The sequence below is a fragment of the Bombus fervidus genome, chromosome 7, assembly GCF_041682495.2.
Source record: "Bombus fervidus isolate BK054 chromosome 7, iyBomFerv1, whole genome shotgun sequence".
Classification (NCBI taxonomy): Eukaryota; Metazoa; Arthropoda; class Insecta; order Hymenoptera; family Apidae; genus Bombus; species Bombus fervidus.
The window spans coordinates 2312983-2337787 of NC_091523.1; the positions used below are offsets into that span (position 1 = coordinate 2312983).

The 24805-nt window shown below is 35.4% G+C and overlaps 1 protein-coding gene across 2 annotated transcripts in view; it reads left to right on the forward strand.

Moving 5' to 3' along the window:
- Positions 1-24805, forward strand: part of LOC139989249 (lachesin) — a 194772-nt gene that overhangs the window by 121350 nt on the left and 48617 nt on the right. Inside the window, exon 3 of one of the 2 annotated variants that reach the window (XM_072007432.1) lies at positions 20017-20123. In XM_072007432.1, the coding sequence (XP_071863533.1) occupies positions 20017-20123 (107 nt within the window). Of the gene's footprint in view, positions 1-20016; positions 20178-24805 lie in introns of both variants that reach the window. The other variant, XM_072007431.1, reaches the window with a different exon arrangement.

Sequence of the window (24805 nt, forward strand, 5' to 3'; positions counted from 1 at the left end):
CAGTATAGTGGTAATTGTACTAGGATTTCTAAATTAAGTATATTATTATTATTGATAATAATATTTTTTTCTAATCACATATGTGTATTTAGGGCGGCGAAACAAATTGTGATTGCAATTTGTAACGAGTAACAGGCACGTTCGAAATGTAAACTAGTATGCAGGAACGCGCGTGTTCCAATTAACAATCTTCAAATAAATAAACATTCCAATTTTTTCTATAATTACCAAACACGTTTATTTTTTAGAGTACTGTTCCAATTATTTCAAAAAATCGTCGCATCTCTTCGATGTAATAAAATGATTCTTTAAAACACCAAGTAATGCCTACGTTATCAATTATAATCTTCAAGTATAGTACCACCAGGTGATTCTCATGAATGTCATTTTGCTGAGTGACTCGACGACTTTTACAAGTTTCAAAAGCTATCCCGTGACGCGTCGAACAACGAAAAAGTTGAACAATATTTATGCACGGTAATTTCATAGCTATTGTCGCGAACCAGTTCTCGATGTTCGTTGCTCAGTTGATCTCGAAAGTTCATTTTCTACGCCGTAAAGGAAGAAGATAAAGTAACTGGGTCGCAAACTCTATTTCAACACCGTTCTGTTCTTGCATCTTATTGTTGAACGCGTCCGTACTTTGTTGTGGTTTCGTTGATTTTAACCTGACATTACATTATAACCATTCGATATAATTTAACCAAGCTGTTGACAATAGAACAATATTACCATACCGTAATTACCATAATTTCATTTGGAAACAAATCTAGTGATTTTGCGCGTTTAGAGTAATTTCAAGAAATTATTGTCTGAGAATGAAATGTTTACGTCGTTAATATCTACAGTAGTGGTAGCTCTGGAATGTAAAATAACATTTAGAATCTTGTAGAAGCTAGAGGAGATCGTTGATATTAAATTGACGCTAAATATACTTGCATTAAGTTCACGACATAATGAAGAGCATATACGAATATTATAACTTAATGTAACAAGCTTAACTACAAATAAAATACAACACAGCGTTTATTATACGGTTCCTTGCATTATATTAATTTCTCTTAACATCGTGTATACATTATACTATATCGAAGAAAAGATAGTAAAGTATAAATCTTTATTTGTGTTCTCTCGTTTCTATTCTCGTTCAAGCAATCCAAAGAACCAATTCCATTCACCTTTTCGAGTTACATCGGAAAGAAAACCAAGACTTTGTATTCCTTAGTTGTTAAACTAATCTTCCGTCGTACATCAAAGAAGCTCGGAGCGAGTCGTAAACGAGACGTTCGTTAAACAGGACGAGTACACAGAAAGACGTAACTCGTTCGGCATTGGAACCGAGGCTTTCGTACTTTACATTGAACGATTGCGATATTCTTTTTGCGGGTGAACAATCGCAAACAACGAAATACGCTTTCTTCGAATGTTTATAAGCGAGGATCGGAATTGGAAGAACGAAGCACACAAGTTTCACAAGCTCGTATCGTTCCGACTAGATATTAACTTTCCTTCTATTTCTCAGATCCAAATGAGAAACTGCAATCGACATCGTCGTATTTGTTTTTCCTTCGTGAGTAATACAAACGTTCTGGTTAATTATTAAACATACAGGGTGAGTCATCGAATTCTACTACCTTCAATTATTTATAAACGGTTTATGATGCAAAGGAATATTTCAAATTCGATGTTCACTAAATATTTCACATTATATCTCTAAAAACAGAACGAACGCCCATTGATATCAAACGAATTCTGTTCCAAGCATCTTTTCATAAAACGAACTGATTACAAGTAATTTATGATGGCAGAATTAATCGACCAACTATCTATATTTTTTCTATAAATCGATTTATTTTGAAACGTTACATTTCAGAAAGTCTAATATAACGATGTAGATGATTTTTGTTTGAAAAGTATACAAGGAAAATGTAATGGCTGACATCTTTCTTTCTTTGTGGCAGCCCACTTTTCGAGCTCCTAATTTATCTTGTATTTTTATTTAGGTTTGGAATTACATATAGATAAAGGCAATAAAATGTACGTATGTATATGTGAAAGAAGGCGACATCTTATCAATTCTAAACGAAGCAATTCGAATGAAAGAAAAAGACATAAAAGGTTTATTTCTGTCAGAAGATAGAAAAACCAGAAGAGGAAAAAAAAAAACGAAACATGTAACACGTGCGTCTATCGAACGCATAACCGCAGCGAATGTTTCAAATATTTCATTTATCTTGGTTTTTTCTTCCTGTAGGTACAATTTTTAACACAAATAATCGTCGAATGCGTTACACGCGGTTAACCAGAGTTATTCCCGTGCAGCCAACGTAACAGTAAAACGTAAAAAGGAGAAAAGCTGTCGGGTTTACCGGGAAAAGATTGAAATTTAAATCCCTTCAATGTTTCTATGTTCAATTACACGTGCTTATATGCATGAAACGCTTTTTGATGTGACGCGATGTAAAAATACGCTTGTTAAAACAACGAATGGGAAAAAACGGAGAACGAGGAAAACAGAAGAATATGGAAATGAAAGGAGGAAAAATTGACAAGGGCGAATCAGTGAGAGAGAAAGAGAGGAGAAAAAGGGAGAGAAACAGAGACTGGTTGAACCATCGGAACGGAGGTTGCGTAGGGTGGATTGCGAGCTTTTGTAGCGAGCACACAGAGCACGATACGTTGTGAAACGGATTGGCTGGCCGGATCTGTCATGTGGTATCTCGACTGACAAGAAAGACGAAACAACCAATAAACTGTTTCTGAACCTTTGTTGCGTACAGGCGGTCGCGTAACGCTGCCATTGGAATTGAAAATACCTCGTCAGCGCGAGCTCGAATTGTTACGCCTCGCTCGTTCTTGATCATCGCACGATCAACGTCTGGTATGCATGCCCACACGGAAACTGTGTTTGAGAAGCCATCATGCAAGTGAAACGAATAGGCGAACGTTGATGGAGTTCGAAACTGATCTCGATTATTTGCGATTATTCTACAATGATAATTATTATTAAGAAGAAAATTAGACTGGAGTGACATTCTAAAATAAAATTTATTTCATTATCGCTAACACGGTTTCTCTGTTCAATCTCATGGCTTTGCACAATAGCTACGGAAAGGATTTATACATATTCTTATCTTCCTATGAAGTGCTTTTTATCAAGTTGTGCGTTTTATTTTTATAATAAAATTTCTTACAGTCATATGATGACAGCACATTCTATTAGTCAAGTAAAAAAATTAGAATTTTCTCTATTTCATTAGAAGCATCGCACGTAAAGTAATATGGTTCATCCAATCGCTTATTCATTGACTTCATTTAAAAGTTTCCCAGTACGTCGTTCGTAATGTTACGATTCTATTTACATTCGAAATTCATAGCCAGTACCATTCTTTCCTTAGTTCATTCTCTCCATGGGAGTTCCTGATTCTTTTTTTCTTTTTTCTTCTTTTTATACCCGCCACCTTGATAAGCAAAAAGGCAATCACGGCAACCGTTTCGAGATAATTGCATTTTTAAATTGAAATACGTGACGCTTTCTCTGCTTTCCTTTCTTCGGTACTCGGGCCGAGTGCACACTTCCTCTCTGTCTTCCTGGCCGACCCAGACATGCGCAAGAATTATTATCACGTTCATTAAAACTGGAATTTCTAGATTTTGACTGAGTCGCGTCGCATTTTCATACCATCAGATTTCAGATTATTTTTCTTGTTTGTGGTAACGAAGTTGCGGAAAACCTGGATAAATCGTGTGTTCAACGAACAATCCGATTGCGGTGCAATTCATTTTTTTTTTTTTTTTTTTGCAGTCTAAATATGCGTCAAATTTTCTGGCTTGTTTCATAACACGTCAAATTTTCTAACGTACATAGTGCATTTATTGCATATGGTTATGGTTACGATGAATGCGTGTTCCCGGTTCTGACAAATACTTTAAAGCAATCGATATGTTACGAGTGTATGAATCTCGATCTCGAGATATTCCATTCATTAGAACGGCAGTTCGCTAGAATACGTATCTGCTGTAACCATGATCTAACAAAAACCATATAATACCTACAATAGTAAGTTTCCAATTTTGTCCAAAAATTTCAATTGACAAACTTTCATCGTTATTATCGCAAGTTAATCACAAATGCTCGATCATTAAGATTCAGAGGTTCGAAGAGGGAAAATCAAACCCATTGAAACCACGGTCCCGTCACAGACGAAAAAAAGAAAGGGATGAGTTCTCTTCCCCTGAAAGTCGAAGTCAACGGCGCGAGTGTTAAGTGCGCGAACATCGGTGAAATAACACGATCCAGTTTGGCCCCTTCCTGGTTGGTGGATCGGCCGGTCAACTTTCGTTGGTGAGTTTGTTTCAACGACATCGGGTCTAGTAGTACTCGCGGGAGAAAAGTAGACGTGTAAGAAGGGGTCAGCCGAGAAAACGTTTGAAGAAGGGTCAGAGCTGATCGGCAGCAATACTCTGCTGCCAACGATGGCCACGGTGGTCAGATCCCCGTGGGAGACGTGAGATAGCACGTTATTCGCTTGCGACTCCTTATACCCGGGGACACGACTCGACCCTTGACCCATCAGACCTCCTTCCATCCTCTCGTTCTCTCCGTCTCTGCTTTTCTTACACGTCCTTCTCGTTCGTCTTCTCGTTTTTCTTCCCCTTTCCTTAGCTTTTCCTTACTTCCTCGCTTCTGCCCTTTCCTCGATTTCTCGTCTTGAATGACTTTCTCTTTTTCCACTCATTTTTCCCACTCCCTTTTCTCCACGTTCTTACTCCGGGCTTCTCCCTGTTTCATGCTATCTAGTTCTCTCTCTGTCTCTCTCTCTCTCTCTCTGTCTCTGTCTCTGTCTCTGTCTCTCTGTCTCTCTGTTGTCGGTTATATGACTATCCACGGATGGTCATAAACGTCCCCACATTTCCACGCTCCACCTACGGTAGCTCGCAGCGACAATTATCGGCCACGAGCCAGGGTTAAAATAACTGACGATTCTTGCTGAGCACGTGCTCCTTGATGTTCCTTGGCAGGAAAGAGACGAAGGGAATCACTCGTTATCACAAGTTTCATCAACTTTCCCAGTTTCTGCTCTCGGATCTCATCCAGGTTCAGAAATGTTTTGGCGTACCATTGAAGAAGGGGTTGGTTTTGATAGCTTGTTTTTTTATTGTCTACCTGTATATTAATCCATGAACTTCTTACTAACATTAAATGTTTGCGTTTCAATATTATATTATAATTCAATCATCAGTGTATGAAGTAGCAGCTTGCCTTTAATTTAGTTTAAAGGAAAATTGTTTTCTTTTTAAATTGAAAGTTTCTTAAGGTGGTCATTTCTTAATATACTCTTAGCAGATTGATACGGCATAAATACCTGTTTAAGCATGTTGCAAAAACACCATCAATTTTTATTGAAGACACGTGCTAATCAATCAAAGACACGAAGCTAGATTCTCAAAGTATAAAGATAATAGTAATTCAATAAACTTCTTAGTTTATAACTTATAACTAAAATAAGACCTAAAAGGTTTCTTAATAAACTAATATATATTATAGAGCAATTACAGAAACGACTATAAACGTTCAATTTGTTTAAATATTGTACGTACACGAATTCTTGTAGAACACGTGTTTCTTAATATTGGTTGACGTAGAGAAATAGAAGATCACTCGTTATACTGACTTTCACGAACTTTCCGACTTTCCCCAGGCTAGTTCAGAGACTCTGGGTGCGAAAAGTTTCAGAAATAAAGAAGTTCCGTGGAAAAGGAACGCGTCTGCCAACATTACTAACGGCCACGTAATTGCGGATGTGTCGAAACTGTGAACAGGCTCGTTATGGTTTTTGTGCCGGTATTGAAAGCACTGTCGAACGAAATTAAGCGTGGATGTGTTCGAACATAGTTAGCGCCGTTTCTGAAAAAAATTGTACGTGATTAGGAATTGAAAGCGTTAAGCTCTGCCGAAGTTGCGCTATTTTCTCCAAATATTCTTTATTGGACCAGTGATAGTAATATTTATTTTACGATATTTTGCTCCAAAACCATAGTATCGCACCAAAGAAATAGGAGTAGAAAGTAAGCGCGGACGATCGTGGCTAATAAGTTGATACTCGTGATGCGATTATACGACAAAATGATACACAGAAGCCGCTCCATCCATTGCAGTCCGAAAAGTATTGATCTTCGTATTTTCTCAGTAAACGTAGGACCGGCTATTTGCTCCGGTATGAAAGTGCGAGGAATCAATTTTAGCAATCGGCGGGAACGATGTTCCGTTTGCTTTTCTTTCGCTTCGACCGTTTCAAAATATTTTCCAACGACACTTGTGCACGGGTAATATTTATTCAATGTATTTCGCGTTGTCGCGAAACATCCTCCATTCATCGTTTCCGTTTCTTAATGCGATTTCAAGCGAATACAGTGGTACAAAGAGAAAAAGAGAGAGAGAAAAGGACAGGAAGAGGCAAGAAGTATTTGCTAAAATAACCATGAATTCGGCCGGTGGAAGTGAATTGCTGCCCGTTCTCTGTTCTGTTGACCATTTGGTAATGTTTCGCGGCCGCTTAATGAATCCTGATAGATTCCCACTAATATTTCGTTCGGTTCAATTTTGGATCGCCCTACCGTTGCCCGTTTCCGCTCGAAGGGTCAACATTTGTTACCGGTGAAATCGAGCACGGTGAAATTGAATTATGGACTGTTCTTTACATTCTTATCTATAGTGCTAAGAGTTTAGAATATATCATAGAATTTATTATAAAATATATCGTTTTGATATTTCTATAGACTATTTCTTAAGAAAATTACTATCCGCAAATTAAAATTTTATTGTAGGTTATTCAATACTGCAGAATCCATCTTTTTCAGTAAAACAACTTGATTGTATATTGAACAAGATAATTACATACTCCTGCCTTAATTAATATACGTATAATGCGATAATAAATGTATCTTTTGAAAATAAATACGTCAGAGGAATGATAAAGCAAGAGATTCTCAGTTCTTTGAAGATATGTAATTGTTGATATTATCTGCATCAGCTGAAATTACTTTCGTGTAAATAACAAGCAATACAAAGACTTTAAATCACAAGCGTTGGTCCATTTTCTGGAAAATGAAGAAAAACGGCGAAATGCGCTCGAGGGAGGGTGGAATTCTTCGTACGGCTCAAATTAGTGTTTGAATACGACGGATGGTCATTGAAATTACTGGAATGTCCGTTTACCCTCTGGAGAACGTTCACTCGACGGACATGGTCCATCGGGGAATCAATCTTGACAATGGAAATTCGACGAAAAACAAATTGCAACGCCGAACAGATATTTTTGAACCAGCCGCGTTTTATTTCCCGTATAAGCAAAAAGTTTCTCCCCGTTGACAGCTCTATAATATTTATTACAGTAGAAATGCATAGAAAGGACTCAAATCCATATATCGTTACAATTTCTCTTCGAGCTAAATGCTTAAAGTTATAATTCTGTTTTAGAAATGTTTTGATCGTTGGAATTATTGCAACATCAAATATAATATTTACAAAGATGATGACCAAAAAACAAAGTACAATTTAGCTGTCATATGATTATTCATTTGGTAAATTTAAAACGATTTCTATTCATATATATCTTTATTATGTATATTTATTTATGGTAAAGCTGAACTTCGTTTAGAATGAACCTTTCGGGGGACAAACTAGTTCGTATAACGTCATTTATATATATAATAGGAGTCCACTCAGCCCTCCTCACTATTTATAATTTTTCACTCAATTAATAAGGATTCGTGTCCGTATAAGAGGATTCTACGAAACATATGCTTTGAAATACGTACATGTGTATGTAATATCGTTGCAAATTTATATCGATTGCGAAGCATGAGAGTGCGTTACACACGTGCCTGTTTATGCCACACGTATACTGTTTACAGTGGCTCACGAAAGTATTCGAACGCTTACATGTGTAAACTTGAATGGCCGAATTAATGTACATTAATTTGTTTCGACAAGCAGATATCAATAGAAAGATGGAAGTCTTAAAATTATTATATAAAAATATATAGATAGGAGTCCTGATACATTTATTAGAAACACGCATTGTAAGTGACTCGCAAAAGTATTTGAACGCTACATATATTATTAAATTATTTAATATTAATATTTTGTTGGACCACCTTTAGCAGCAATAGTGTGTCTCAATCGTCGTTCCATGCTGTAAACTATTGATTTTGTAAAACTACACACAACGAAGTTCCACATTTCTATAATTTTATCTTTCAATACTTGCTTTGAGATTATCTGAAATTTATTTAATCTTTTTCCGATTTCAGCCCATAAATTTTTAATCGGATTTATGTCTGGACTTTGCAGTGCAGTAATTAACATGTGTGGTGTGTTACATACGATCCATTCTTTTACAATTCTAGCAGTATTGCTTAGGATCATTATCCTATGAAGTGGAAATCTTCCAATAATCCTAATTTACGGGCACTTTATTTAAGGTTATTTTAAAAATATTTAAATACTTATATTTATCAAGTATTCCATCAATACATATCAAATTTCCGGTGCCACTGGCAGCCATGCACCCCCACACCATGACCGATTCACCACGTGTTACACTGTTTGATGTAAATGTCGAATTTCCAATCCGGTATTTGGTTTTCTCCACACATAATTTTGACCATCTGAACCAAAAATGTTAAACTTTGACTAGTCCGAAAAGATGACTTCGTCCCAAAAAGAATTATCTTTGTTAATATAGGTTTTTGCAAAAGTCAATCTTTTTTTATGATTTATAGCATTAATATATGGCTTCTTTCGCGGTACTCTGCCATGAAAATTATTGTTTCGTAAGATTTGTCGACATAATTCCGGGTGAACTTCTTTATGAAACATATCAGCTATCATACTTGCGAGTTAAGGAGCGGATGTAGTAAGATTTTTCTTAATTCGCGAATGATAACTTTCTCCTCTTTTCCAGTCACTTTCTTTGGTCGACCTGATCGAGCTTTGCTTGCAAGTTATTTATGATATAGTGTATTGTGAACTTACTTCTATTCACAATTCCGGCAATCTCGTTATATGATTTGCCGTCCTCATGTAATCGGAACATTATTTCTCTTTCACACTTTTTTGTTTCAGATTTTTTGGTATTCATTTTAAATACTATTGTGCACACTTTTACGTTACTGTTACTGAAACGGTATCCTAACATCCAGTGAACGTACCAATATTTTCATTTAGCAATGATGTTTACATTCGGTGCAAAGGAGGATGAAAAACTATCAACAGTATTACACCGTTCGGATAATTTCGTGAGCCACTGTACATGTTATTGTTAGACGTTCGTATAAGTGGATTGACGCACGACTGTAATTCAGATAATAGCGGCTGGACTAAAGTTTGGTCAATTAGACACTACTACAATTTCCTTCATATAAACAGAGGTTATATAAACGAAGATTCACTGTATTGATCACATACAATATTTAGAAAAATATTTCATATTTGCTACGATTGCTTAGTCAGATTTAAACTTTGACAAAGTCCATAAAATCGTATACTTTAAAATGCTTTGCAATAATAATTTTTCAGGGATAACAAAACGCGGTACTTTCAAAATAGAATTATTTTATTAATGTGTATTATATTACATCGAATAAATGTAATATACGACGTTGCTAAATTCCACGTGCGCGTCGAATGATTTTTAACGTAGTATATTTACGTTTAAATACACATGCATCTCGAAATGAACGAGGATTTGCTCGTTTAATAATTTTGCATGACAAACGGTAGGGAGAACGACACTCATAAACGCGAGCGTGTCTATGACGGATATTAAAATCGGCAAGAGAGCATCCTTGAGTGTCACGTGAAAAACTCATTAAAATCATTGTCAGCTGGTTAAACCAAATACATAATGTTGCGATCGTTGGCCGGATCAGCGTTCATCCAAATTAATTTTAATTGCAATTTGTAGTACTTGCGATACTGTCTTACCTGTATTCATTATTTAAAGACATATTAATTGTCACGAATCAAACTTAATACAGGTGACCATTATTAATATCAGGATTAATATCTCATCGGCATAAAATGTGTATTATCTCGGAAATATCCATTGTATCCGCTAGTCGTCCATTAATTAATCAAAATGGCCAAATACGCGAATATCGTTTTATTCGATATTATATTCGGATATTTTAGTAGCTTCTTTCGAGAAGTAGTAAACGAAGAGAAAAAAGGAATTTTTAATTCTATTAAGTTGTTGGAAATGTTATATATTTAATAAAGTTGGAAAAAATTTATAAAACCAACGTTATGATATTAAATGTAGCTATTAACGATAGAAAAGCTGGGTTGCTCGATATAACGACGAAGACCGAGGAAAAAATATTATTGAACCTGAAATGTTTAACTCCATGTGTGACATTTATGTATACCAGGATATTATTTTAATTCCAAGAAATTGAATACTTTTAGAAACCAACAGAAATTACTTCGAGTAACCAAATTATAGAAGCTATTCAACGACTAGTCGCAGCTATTCATAGAAAAGTAGATTAACATCGAGGTTCTTTTAAGTTTCGCTATCTTTCTTTCCAACGATTCAATAATTTCATTCTCTTCTCCAATCTTTTTTTGTTTCCCTAACTATGTGTATTAATGAGCGGCGTATATAAACGAACGAATGAACTGGTAAATAATTCCGAATATATTCAAACGTATACCGATAATCTCATATTCTTCGTGTTACTCATACCCCGTACAAGTTTCGAGGGATTAAATCACGGGTCGCAAAGTTGGATGAATCGTTCCGTGCACCGTGGTATTACCCTTGTAAATTTTCGGATACGCGTGGAAATGCACCGGTGGAAAAACAAAAACTGCATCGTGTCGCGTGTCACACGAACATTGGAGACTAAGGAAAGTGGCGGTTTCACAAACACCTTTGTAATATCCAATAGCACGTCCAAACATATAAGTAAAAATAGTAATAGGTATTTTGTTAAACCCTAATGACTTTCATTTGTAACATTAAGATTAACGAGCACCAATCCATTAACAATTTCAGATACTATAATCGTACGCAATAAATCTCTCACTAGATACAATGCAAATCCTGATCCTTTTCAAGCTGCCACTTACATTTCGTACGTATCACACGGTTAACAATGATTATCCTATGCGGGACAAATCCTCTAAAAGCGAGAACACGATAAATAGCCGCGAAACAAACGCTCCGACAGAACTTGTCCACGGAACTGCAATCCATTCTACGTGGCGTCGCATCGTCTTCCAATTTATCAAAATCAAGGGAAACAGAATAGTAGGAGTGGATGGCTTCTTTGGCACGAAATCTACGTGTACCGGTCAAAATCTCGGCTGGACCACTGGAAAAACATTCATTAATCAAGAAAACAGTTACACGGTACTGCGATTCCCATTCTACCGAATTAATAATGTCTCTGTTAGCGTGACTGGAAAACTGCGAAGAAGCGTACCAGAAGCAGATATTAATCGAACACATGCACGTAAAGTTCCAAGCGAAAAAGAAGAACTTCTCTCATTGTCTCGATGTCTACAATAACACTCGATAAATATTGTACACCTCCATTTTTCATGTTCTGTATATTCATAAAGCAATAATAGCACAAATTCTAATTAATCCTTCTATACGTATCTCTATAATATGCTGATAAGTACGTTGAACGTTTATCGACAGCAATCTACCACTGCAGGTGCCCCATGATGAATCGAATAATTAAAGCTTGTGCTGCTATTACTCCAGAGATAATTGTAGGAGCATCAAGATTCACGATTCCCAGTTTTAGGCAATGTATCGCTGCTGATACACGTCACTACGAGCATTTGCTAACCTAAACAGTAAATTCACGTACCATTCCAACACAGCCTTGGTATTTGATCAGCTTTTCGGTATTCAACATCAATCCGTACAACATGCGTTTAAATACGTTATAACATCCGTTGAAAAAAGGATCCTATGCTTTTTTGCGCAGGAATACCAGTTAAAAAATTCGAAAAAGCACTCCAAATAAAAGATATTTTCGTATCGCGCAGCTAAAAAATTTAAAGAAAAATATCCAATCTCGTGTGAAAAAATTTATTTCCTCTGTTCCAATAGCATTTTTCTCGAACGTGACGAAGTTGCTCGCTTTCCTCGGCGTTACAAACGAAGGCGGATTTTCTTGTGAAAAGGGGCGCCTTTCGCGACGCGTCGCGTTTCTTCTTGACCGTTGTTCCAGCTTACACAACTTGCCGGCTGAGCCGGATAATCGCGTTAACAATTACGTGCCGGTTCTACTGGGAGTTATCTAAATTGATTGCAAGAGTAATTGCATTCGCCGCCGAGGTTCCGCCGCGTGAAATTAAAGCGCGCCGTTTTAGCGTACACACGCGTACCACCCTTTAGCTGATATTTACACCGGCGCAATCGGGGATTCCCCCAGATTTTCTCCCTCTCTATCAATAGGTTCCCAGCGAATTAGTTCGATTTTTTTAATGCTTTGCTTTATGACGCATATAATTTATGTAGATGCAAATTTTTAATTGGCATTGCACTGCTATTTAATCCAGATGTTATCGGATGTTACCGTGCCATTTGAATTTAATTCCATCCTTTGATCCTAGATAACTCGAAGAATGTGATGTATTTTAATTGCTGCAGTGTTTCTGATTTTTTATAATAACTAGAGAAAAATATTTAATTGTCGTTTATTAATGTAAATCAATTTAATGTAATCACTCAAAAGGTAAATATACGTATTCTTTAAATTATTTAAACAATAGAAACAGCAGGCAGACGAAATTGCCAAGCCGACTGCCACAATACATTAAGAAGCGAAAGTAAGAGAATGTCCGAGAGAAAATACTGGCAATTAGAATTAATGGTCCACGTCTCGCTTAAGCTTATGTAATTGTAAGTGCTAATTACCGTAATCCTATCGTCGTCTGTTTTATTATAAATCTTTTCATATTACTCACGTTCATCCTATTGTTTAAATTTTACGATTAACTACCGTCGTATTCACTGAATCAACTCATCTTGATTTTTCACTCTAAGAAACTAAACAAACATTTTAGTTTACACACCGTACAAACATTTCGCAGCTCGTAATTCGTTTAAAAATCGTTTATAACCGAATGCGAAGAATTACGTGACAAATTATTTACTACGCTTATATAATATATTTTACCTGATCCTATCGAAAAATGCTCGACCACGTATGTACACTCACCCGTGTATGTACAACCTCTAATAAATATTATCGCGAAGTCTCGGCGTCGCTCGTCATTCTAGCCTTCAATGTGTGTACAACTTGTTGGGCGATCAATGCGAGCAAAATCGTACGCGACAACGTAACAACTCTAGCGTTTCTCCGCGTTTCCAATTTCAAGTAGCGTTCCGTTTTCTTCGACGAAGGTTCCACTCTCCTTCAGCGTGCGCATTACTAACAGACAGACAAGCATCTCTCGTTGAAAGAAGAGACGAGAGCAACGAAACCAGGTTTCTCTTGCAAGATGGAAAAGATGGAAAATTGGAAGAAAGCAAGAGAAAGAAAAAGAAAGGGAACAATAAGAAAGCGACGGAGAGATACCGTGTAAGATATTCTAGGCAAGGTACGAGCCTGAGCGAGTTCCTTATCCATGGCACGGGGCGGTATGAGAAAGAAATCTTTAAAGCGTACTTTGATTCATAGATGGCCGCCTCGCCACTGAGGGACAAAACGTGACCCAGCATTAAGTGCTCTATAAAATATTGCGCTCATGTAAATATCCTCGTAAAATTCAGTCGGCTCTGTTGCCTCATCTCGTACAACGCCATTGCCATCCTCTTGTCGCACAACATAACGCTCATCATTACCGACCGCGTGATATCCTTGATAATCGATGCGAGTCGCAATTTGATATCCTTTCTGTTCCTTTTATCGATCAGCGTGCTCACATTGTTCTTTTCCATGTATCTCACCACTAGACTATTCGACGATTTTCTGCAATCCGGGAACGATTATTGAATTGAGTGGGCGATACGTCGTTTAGAGGTGTTTAGAATTAGCGATGAAAGGATTAATAGGGATACAGGGATGCCGTTGATATTTTCGATATTTTGAACAATTTTTAAGATATATAGCGATCTAAATTAGGTTTGTGGGAAGATTCAATATGAAGATTAAATTAAAAGAACAGGTAGAAATTTCATTGAAAGAGGAAACGGCGTGCTAATCTACCGTAGATCTCGCAATATAAACTCTGTCATATTTAACACTGGAACTACCACAAATTGACTGGCTCTACAATTTTATTTCAAAATTCCTACTTCATGTTATATTTTTATGCGTAATAATGTAACGACATTACAATTTTATTTTATTTTTTACGTATTCAAACTTAAAATAATTTTGTACTAAGGTTACTTATACCAATACCCGTGAAAATGACCGGTGCTTGTTAAAATATAAAAGGATCTTGCAATCTGTTTATCGAACCCCCATTAACCAGTTTCCTCGTTTTTTTCATTCCACATCATTTAATATGATGATATCAGTTGTTAGGAAAATTCCGGATCGATCGTTAGATCCTTAGATGGTAATACTAGAAATACAACACAAGTTAAAATGACTGGTTCTACAATTTTATAAATATGTGAATCCTCGTTTAGGGATCAAGGTCCCAGATGGATTAATAATACCAAAAATTTACTATATAACATGGAATTCTTTCTATAAGAAAGTAATAAATCAATAAATATAAAAAAAATATCGCATATTTTTAAAGACCAGTCATTTTGACTGGTTTTGTTAGAAATAGCTTCGTGTTAACTATCGATAGTTGTAGTGTTAAAGAAAAATCAATTTCTAAACATTATAAACATTATGTTCTCTCTTTCTAAACATTCTAAACGTTATATTCGCGCTTTAAAATTTCTGGTAGAAGTCCGTCCGCAATGTTAGTCGTCGACCAGTCTCTCCGATCATCGATTCGAAACGTGCATTATATATTTTCGACGCTGGCGAGCAACAACTTTCCTCCTTGAGTTGTCTCGTTGCAATATTAACAGTTCACGGAAATATTTTAGATGCCAATATCGCATAGCTGTATGGAGCTTTCACGAAACTGCGCGCCGGAGGCCAGAGAAAGAATACGTAAATTATTTTGGACGATCCCTAGAACAAAACAGACGAATTCTAAATATTAATATCTCGCGATTATCGCATAAACCTCGACCGTTTTTAACCAGAGAACACATGATCGACCGAGGAAACTCCCTCGAGTTCTCGACTTTCAATCGTTCGCGCGTGCTATGTACGCGAATTTGTAACCAAAAACGCTTAACACAGGACGCGGCCACCTACCGCACGAAATCGTAAAGGCCAATCAAAAACGTTTCGGATTCATTGAAATTTTCATTAGAAATTTTTGACAAGAAACATCGTCTGTGCAACACGTGCTTCGTTTAAAAACGTATCTCACGCCTCGCCTCGTGTGTTTGCCTATCCAAACGAGGAACATTTCTTTCCGACGAATCGAGTAATTCGTGTGAAAAGGTTGTTGCAACAAATTGATTAATCACGAAGTTCGCTCCCTCGTTTCATTCGTTTAAAGCTTAAACGATGTTTCGTGCATTGGAAAATTTACGTGTTTGTAGGAGAACATAAATTTGAGGCGAATATCGAACGGAACTGGTTCTAGTTAGCAAGAAAATAACAAGACGAGGAAATCGGTAATGAGAGACGGAAGTGAGCGAACGATCAGGGTTGAGCGCGTAATTGCTGATTTAAGATGCTGTACTGCAGATCGTGTTTAGGCAATGGTAACGTTAATATTTGCGTTTATGGGTATGAGACACTGTGTAAATCCTTCTTATTATGATCTAAAACTTTATGTACTTGATTTTGAAAGATTAATTAAGGAAAGCAAAAAATATTCCCGATTCGCGTGATATATGAAATTAATATAAAATCCAAATATGTTTCCCTCGTTAAAAGACTAAGATTAATTTGTCAGAATTGTAGCTGTACATACAATATATAATGAAAGATCTAACTATCCGTGTTATACAGAAAATGAACAAATGTTCTTGCCCTTATCTTTTCTCCAAGACATTTTGCTTCAAACGCTACATTTACGGCACGCATTTGAAAAAAGTAATTCGTCGCATTCTGCTTGAAATTCCATTTGCTAGCTTTGCTCACTTTGTGTGTTCACAGTTTACAATACATGTACGTTATGCGATAGCATAGATAAGATTTTTGCAGTTTATTTAAAACAAGCATTGTTTGTCTTTATCGCGCGTGCACGTGTAACCGAATTTTAGTCAGCGAGCAAATATTGAAAATGATTTTTGAGGTTGAAAGAGTTTTTAATGGTTGCGTACTTCCATACAAACTGTCATAAACTGCTGACCTGCTTTCACGTAAATGACATTTGATATTTCAAAAAATCTTTCCCATTTATTTTTCTCTTATCTTGCGGCCAATTAAAAAAAATGTGTCACCAAAAAGTGTCATGAAAAGCCTATCCCAGCAGGATCCACAAATTCTTCCTAGTGAGTGAAAAATAATAACCTATAATTGAATACAAATGTTTAAAAGTATGTATTTGGCGTTCAATTTAATGCAGGAATATACATTTTCAGATAGATTTCAAACTTTACTAATATCATGATAATCGAGTCTCATAACCGTACTAATAAAATTGTAAAATATTTCATACGACACGTTAATATGAATATAAAAGTTTTCTATAGTATGTGTTCAAATACTTTCGTGAACCAGTATACATTTGTGTCTGTGGAAAATCTGAGCGACAAAAAGTCATGCCTAACTATCGAAACCATCGTCATGACGGTTTTCTATCCCTTGTTGAAGATATCGCGGCGAACCACTCGTCGCGAGGTAAATTCGAAATCCGCACGTATGCGTTTTTCTTGAAAATGGCAAAAAAGTTTATACGGTGAATCAGTTTCTTCCCCAAGCAACGCTGGCGTTTTATTGAGCGCACCTTTATTTCGCGATGGCTCACCGGTGATATATGTTCGATTGCATAACTGTCGTTCCAGCTGCGTTAGAGATACCGCTGAAGCTTCCCTCTAATTTTTCATTGTAATACGATTTACGGGAACTTCTCAATGCGCTTCTCTACAGGGCTTTCCACATAACTGGGTCAACCTATATCTTTAAGATGTTTAGAAATTGAAATAATATCGTAAGACACGGTAAAATGGCATAGAACGAACACAATTTGGTGTATTCATGATACATCACCCTTTTCTTATGCTTTGATACTGTTAGCTTGAAAATTGTTATAATTTAATATTTTCCACGATATTTCAATGCTTTGTCAGATATCCATGGGATATTTAAAAGGAAAAAGAGGTATTGAATAGGAATTGATATATTGAAAGAGGAATTGATATAAATTCTAATTAAAAAATTTGGCAGTATTCGGTATTTCGTTTCGCGATTTACCGGTTCATTTTCGTACAAAATTCATTTACATGAAATACAGTTAATTCGATTCTGCATTTTATACAAAACGTAATATCTTATCTTGCGCGACATAAAATAGTCAATTTACGGTTTTTATTGACGGTTACAACAGATAGAAATATGCGCATATATTTATTTCATAATAGAAAGAAATACTTTGTGGATAACGAATCAAAGAGTTTGACGCCACCACCTGGCAAATTCAAGATGAGAGTATAGAAAGATGAACGTATATTTGAAATTATTTTAGATTTGCAATATATATCGTGGGGTGTCTATATATTATTATTAGTCTATAAATTATTATTCTATATATAATTATTCTATATGTAATTGTTAATCTATATATTGAAACTATATATTTCGGATCAGTAATTTTGAAAAGCAGATGTTGAACAAACGAATGGAAGGTAAAGAATTTATTACTTGAAATGTTTGTACTTTCACCGATGAAATTATATATAATTAATATGACCAAATATATATAATATAATTAATATATATAATTATGTATTTATATTTATATTTATTTATATAATAATATATACATATATTCATTGGAAAATGTAGTAATTTAATTTCATCTGAAAATATGCATGCATTTAAATCTCCATTACAATTTTCTTCTATTATCGTCGATCATTTGCATTTACTAACTTTTCATCGAATTACAATATCGATGTCAAATAATAACGTGATAATCAAATATTACAATATGAGTAACATCTATTACAAGAAAAACGTACATAAATTTTTAGAAATTGTCTGTGTAATACATTTCTTATTTTTCAATTTCTTTATTTTTCAAAAACATAATTTCAAACATTTTTAAATGTGTTTACTGTTTAAGATACAGTCATGAATTTATATCATGTATAATTTTCTTTCTTCTTCGAATGTTTTAAAAAGCATCTCTCTTTATCGAAAAAGTTCCGCGAAAATATTTCTTGCTTTTACCTATCCCCTTCTCTTGAAATTTTGGAAGAATATAATACCTTAACCATATGGAGATTTTAATAAAATATTATTCATACACGTATAGGAAAAGAAAAAGAAAAGCGAAGAATAAAGATTAATCTATAACTCTAAACATTAGTTATGCAAGCGATTATCTCTCTTCTCTACGAGTTGGAGTAATATTATCTCTAGCACTTTTTATACACTGGACGTTTTCTCCTGTGAATTTACCTTTTAATCCCTTACATCCTTTAAATTTTCAGTTTCTCGTTTCTCGTAACCGGAGAAACAGTTCGTGAATTTCAATTACACATGCTACGCATACCTACGATTTTGAACGGTTTTGGAAGGTTCTACGATTACGAGAAATTGCTAGTAATTGATCGAAAGGTAATTTTTCCATTTGTATCGAGTATTGTAAATTATAAAGACATTTTTGCTTTAGTAACATGATCCATGCACCTTGACCCTGTATACAAATTCGTATTTTAACATATCGTGTATCAACATATTTCTTAGTTACGAACGTAACACCTTGTTCTATGAAAAATTCGCGCTGAAATCATTGCCAAATCGGGGCTATTTGCTTCAAAAAAGGCATTTCCTTAGAGATAGTAGAATTCTCTTTAAAAGAAGAAGATAAAATGAAAATCTCGAGGAGCAGAATTTTCCGCGCTGCTTCATACCAGCGAAGATAAAGCATCCAAAGTGTGCGCCAGTAAAACTTTTCGACGTTGCTTGCTTCGCAGATAACATTCCCTTAAGAAACCTGATGTCTCTAGAAATTAGACTCTTCTTCAAGCCTCGGTTTATGTTCACCGTCAGTTTTTTTTTCTATCATTAATTATTATCTAATCATTTTAATCTATAAGAATATACTACCACTCCCGTCCCTTCACGGAAAATTTTTCTTATTTATAAGTATGTAGTTTGCGAAACTATACATTTCTGGAAACTAACATAACATTGTGAAATAGTTTTAAAACACACATGAACAAACGTATGTACCTTACATGGTACTATTCAATTGAGCGGTGATATCGACACAGAATCAATTTAAGACATTAATCCCGAGTATGGACGTATGCGCTCCGACTTGAATACAAGCTTTTTTTAGTAATTCGAACGAAAGGTCATTCCGTTTCACAATGCACAGCTTAAGCGTTTTACATATTGGTACTTTATTTTATCCATACATGCTATTTTGGAAACTTTTGACATATATCAGGGCTCTCTTTTTTCGCACATTTTTTGACACATTTCTCTTTTCACTGCATTTTATGCTTTGATATTGTTAACGTCGACGAAATTTTTGTTGCTGAATATTACAAATAATTTTCATACATCTCCCTGTCGTTACATTGTGAAATTTGATATATGGAGTAAACTATAAATAATAACAATGAAATAGGTATGAACAATGATCTAAATCTAAAGAAACACAGCTTAGTAGGTGTTTAAATCAGTCATCTGACTGATAAAAAAAAGATAAGTGCGCACGCATTTAAAAAAATGACCAATTATTCGATGAAAAAAATGGCCAATTGATTGTTACAGTGACGGGGCTCGAGCCAGACTTCACATACCCGTTGGAGAACTTAACGATCTCGCAGGGTCGAGACGCAACCTTCACCTGCGTGGTGAGCAACCTCGGTGGATACCGGGTGAGTCCTTCCTCCTCCGCGAGCGGAGATCACTCTGGCGGCGCCAAGGCCCGGGTAACTATTTTACCATTAACCTGTGTCCGCCTGTAATGGACTACCTTATCTACTACTACTACTACTACTACTACTACTACTACTACCTACTACTACTACTACTACTACCATCACTACTACTATTACTACTGCACTACTTATATGCGCGTGTGCCTGCACCTCACAGCACTGCATTTAACTGCACCACTGCCAGCTATGAAAAAGAAAACCACCGCAGCAGCCGCCACCATCACTAAAGCATCTCTCTCTGTACGACATCCATTTTCACCCATCAGCCGATATAGAACCGCTGCACATGAACTGAAACGTGCCAGCCCGCGTGACTTAAACTTTTCGAGCATACTTTTTTCTTCTTCCGCGGCGTTCCTTCCTTCCTCCCTCGTTCTCATTCCTTACGGCTTCTCTACGCCGGACCTTGTCGACCGGAAGGTGGTTCCTCTTGGTAACGAGACACGCGAGAAAAAAGTAAACACACGAAAAGAGTAGAAAGAAACGAAACGGAACGAAAAGAAAGAAGATAGACGTGAAAAAAACCCGCGATTACAGAACGATAGGAAGAAAGAACGAGAGAAAGAATAGCTTGCGAAAAGTTCGTGCATACTGTCTCTCTTTCACTGTGTACCTATACACGATGACAACTGTGACACCAGACTGTTTCAGGCATAGTTAGAGCGTTCGGCCCGTTCCCTTCGACCGTGTTTCCTCACTTTACGTTTTACAGAGTGTTTCATATGCGATAAATATACCGTTGATTACAGACAATATTATATTATAAGTACATTTCATACTATAGTAGAGATTGTGGATATAGGTTTATATAATAGATAAAATTTATAGGAGTTGCTCGGTCGAGAGTCATTTTTTAAGCAATTGGCACGATATCATCTCCTATCTTCTAACAGCTTTCCTCAGGTGCTTCAGGGCTAATTCTCTAGAGATGTTTATTTTTTGATATATCTATATATAATGAAACAAAATAGTTAGACAATACAATATGTATGTTCATTGATATTTCTAAGCAGTTCATGTCTATCAATTCTGGTTTCTTTCTCATTTAACGTTTATTTCTAAATTTTTAAATCCTTCGCTCCATCATTTTGAAACACTCTGTGTAGATCCTCGTGTTATTTCACATTTGTTTCACTCATGAATTATCATGAACAATCGATGTGAACTGGCCTTCTAATCGCTGCTACGTATCGATACTAAGGTAGCATGTGCTTATTCTTAGACTGTTTCATAGACAGATCCATTTTTTAGTACTTGCATTAATATAAATTTATTTTTTGAAATTAACACTCGGAACAATATCTAGATATTTAAAAAATGGCATTGCTGTTCGAACAGTCTAAGGCATTTGAAAAATAGCAGTAGCTTGGAAAGTAGATTATGCGGAATCGAAACTATAGCTATTGATAAATTAGATGAAGAGTAAGCAGAAAATTAGTAATTCTAAAGTCAAATTGCCAATCTAATTCTTTTTCGAGCTCACGATATACAAAAAGATACAACGAATGCATCACAGCAAAGTGAAATCTAAAAAGTAATTGAAAGGCTGAGGCTGTAAATACTATAGAAAGAAACATAAAAGATATAGAGCAAGAGACAGACATTGATGACAAGACATAGATCTGTATTTAGATCAAATGTTGTTAACATAACAAAAATAACAAATATTTGGTACAAATAGGAACATGATAAACAATAAATATGCAGCATTTAACAAAAAACGAATTAATACCGTTCTCGTTAGCGATGCAGAAAACTCATATATTTATGCAGTTGAATATATAAAACAAAATTATTATTTCCGATAATTGCAATATTATTTATTATAAATGAATAAATTGCTAATAGAAGTTATTTATTATATCAAATTTTTATTTAATTGGTAAAACTGTACAGAAAGCTAATAACATTGATGTTTTCCCGGCTGCTGCAATCTACCTATTTCCGTCGGAAAAAAACAATACTCTAGAGAAATCAGAACAATGTACCTTCCATACGATATATATATATACACATTCGTGTTTGTTGAAAGTCAAATAATTGTATTCGTGTTTCAGCCAGTCTTTTTCTTCCATGCTTTCGATAATGTCATTCAGGTGATATATTTTATTAGATATCTTCCATTTCAATAACTAAATACATACTTGAAATATATTTTGCACAAATGTGTAACGAATGAAATTGATTATCGACGAAACAAACAGCCATTAATTTATTATTTTCCGCAGCAGAGAAAACATTCCAAGTATTCGGAATTAGTTACATTTTTCGCCAATAAATAATAATCTTTCGTATACTTGTCGTTTACGATGAAAAATATATTTGATCGCGTTAAAGCATAAATGCCAGGTTAAAAACTTTTGCAATTAATAACAACATCCAAATTAATAACCAGATTACAGTTAATATCCAAGTTAGAGTTTCTTATAAATCGATATATTCTCTTGATTATCTTGCACAAACAAAAGCGATAATTTCACAAGTAAAACTCGTAGAAATATATTTTACAGTTTTACGATTCCACTTGTTGAACGAATTTCTTACTGTACGGAATAGTCGGCGAAGAAAATATTTCTTTTCGAAGAGATTTTCGTCGAAAGTTGCCCTGTAGACTTTAATTAAGCCTTGAAACCTTAAACTTTATAACTTGGCAAATGAATGATTCTTTTTGCCAACGGGGTTTGTGATCCACCTCCTTCCTTTCACTGTTTCCACGCTGCACTCGTTTGCACATTTCCAAATGGAAAGGGTATTCCTAAAAGAATTTTCTGAAGTTAAAGGTGTTCCCTACTTCCTCTTAATTTTTTCTTATTACTTACTATCGTAACGAAGGTGACGAACGGAATGATTCTAAAAATGATATAAAAATTCCTTCCTCTTTAAATAATTATAAATCATATTCATTCTTATTTTCATCAATTCGAAAACAGTTTGAACGAAGTCTCGAAGTGTCCGAAACGAGAATGAAATTGATACGCGGAGAAAGGCGAGACAAAGAAATGTGTTTCGGAAACGCATGCATAATTTCAATTATCGCTTGTTCCACGAAAGAAAATCATCATTCTTTCTCGAGCTCAGCGAGACGCGGCCGAAGGCGCGAACCCGCCTAACTTGCTGCTATTTGACTTGCTGATTCGTATACGACAAATTATCATTTTCATTTTCATCCTCATGATCAAGAGTCCCGGTTAAAGTCTTGCGCCAAATGTATGCGCATATATACGGCCGTAAACACGCCGAGTATCTTTGCCCCTTTGCGAATACGCTGAATGACAAATCACTCTGACCTAACCATGTGATATCTTTCGACTTACGCAGGGAAAGGTGTTAAACAAATAAGAAATGAAGCCAGAAAATTTTAACTCTTCAAATTTTATTTTTCATTCATTTATCGGGGTTTCTATCGAGATATTTCATATATCACGAAATTCTCCGAATTTTTTTTCGATATCACAAAAAAATTTCGATCTATTCTTTTTTTTTTTTTTTAAAGTTCGTTTAAATCACTTTACTAATAGAAAAAGAAATTGCGAACGACAGGTAAATATAGAAGGTTTGATATAGCAGTGGAAATTTTAAACACAGTGTTTCCTTTGAACGAAAATGCTCTCGAGAAATTTTCAAGCTACCTCACATCAGATTTCTCACGAGCTGATATTTTTCGCGTTTCCAGCTCGAATATTCCTTCACGCAACTCTCTGAAAGCCTCGGTGAATATTCTTCCGTAGTGGTTGTTCGTGGTGGTGTGTATCCACCAAGACGAGCAACTTAAACAAGCGTACTCGAAAAGCTTAATCTTCATTCACGCGCCGATGAATAGCCGGCAATAAATGTATACTATAGTGCGATATACCAGTTAGAAATACAAGTTTCACCATGATGATTTTCGCTTTTCCGCACGGACTGCTGATATCATCAGTTTTCATCGTATTGCAATCGAGAAATATTTTATGTTCAAGCTTGCGTAGCAAAAACTTTAATACGAAATGAGAAATAATCACTGCAGGTAATTCAAAGATAAATTAGCCAAGAGAATTTGGAATCTTATCTTGGAAATTCATTTGAGGGAACATCATCCTTTGTGTATTCAAGAAAATTAATTTTGATATTCTACTGCAATGATAAATGGCTTCTTGGCTTTTTAGATTTAAGCTTCGACGCTTAAACGCCATAATTGGAACTTCCAGAACGAAACATTGGCGATGCCCAGACATACCGGAACGTGACAACTAGTTACAATTTCTGACGGATCTTTCGTGAAATTGCTCGTGATAATTATTGTATGCTCGCAAATTTCTTCCAAGGAGTTAATCGAAAGTATTTTTACATAACAAATTCTTTTTCAAAATCGTGAATCTTCTAGAATATTTCAGCATTATTAAATTTCTGACAAATTGTACCAAATTTTATTACAATTATCGTAATAAAACTTTCTTACTATGTTCTAAATTTTATTTTCAAAAAATGTAATATTCTATATTTATAATTATTACATGGCCACCGTTTAATCACTGCAGTAACTATACTTTTATTATCACAGCGGATTAAATTATAGTACTCATATATATCGAGAGCACCATAAGTGAACCGAAAAAATACACCGTAAGTTTTAATATCGT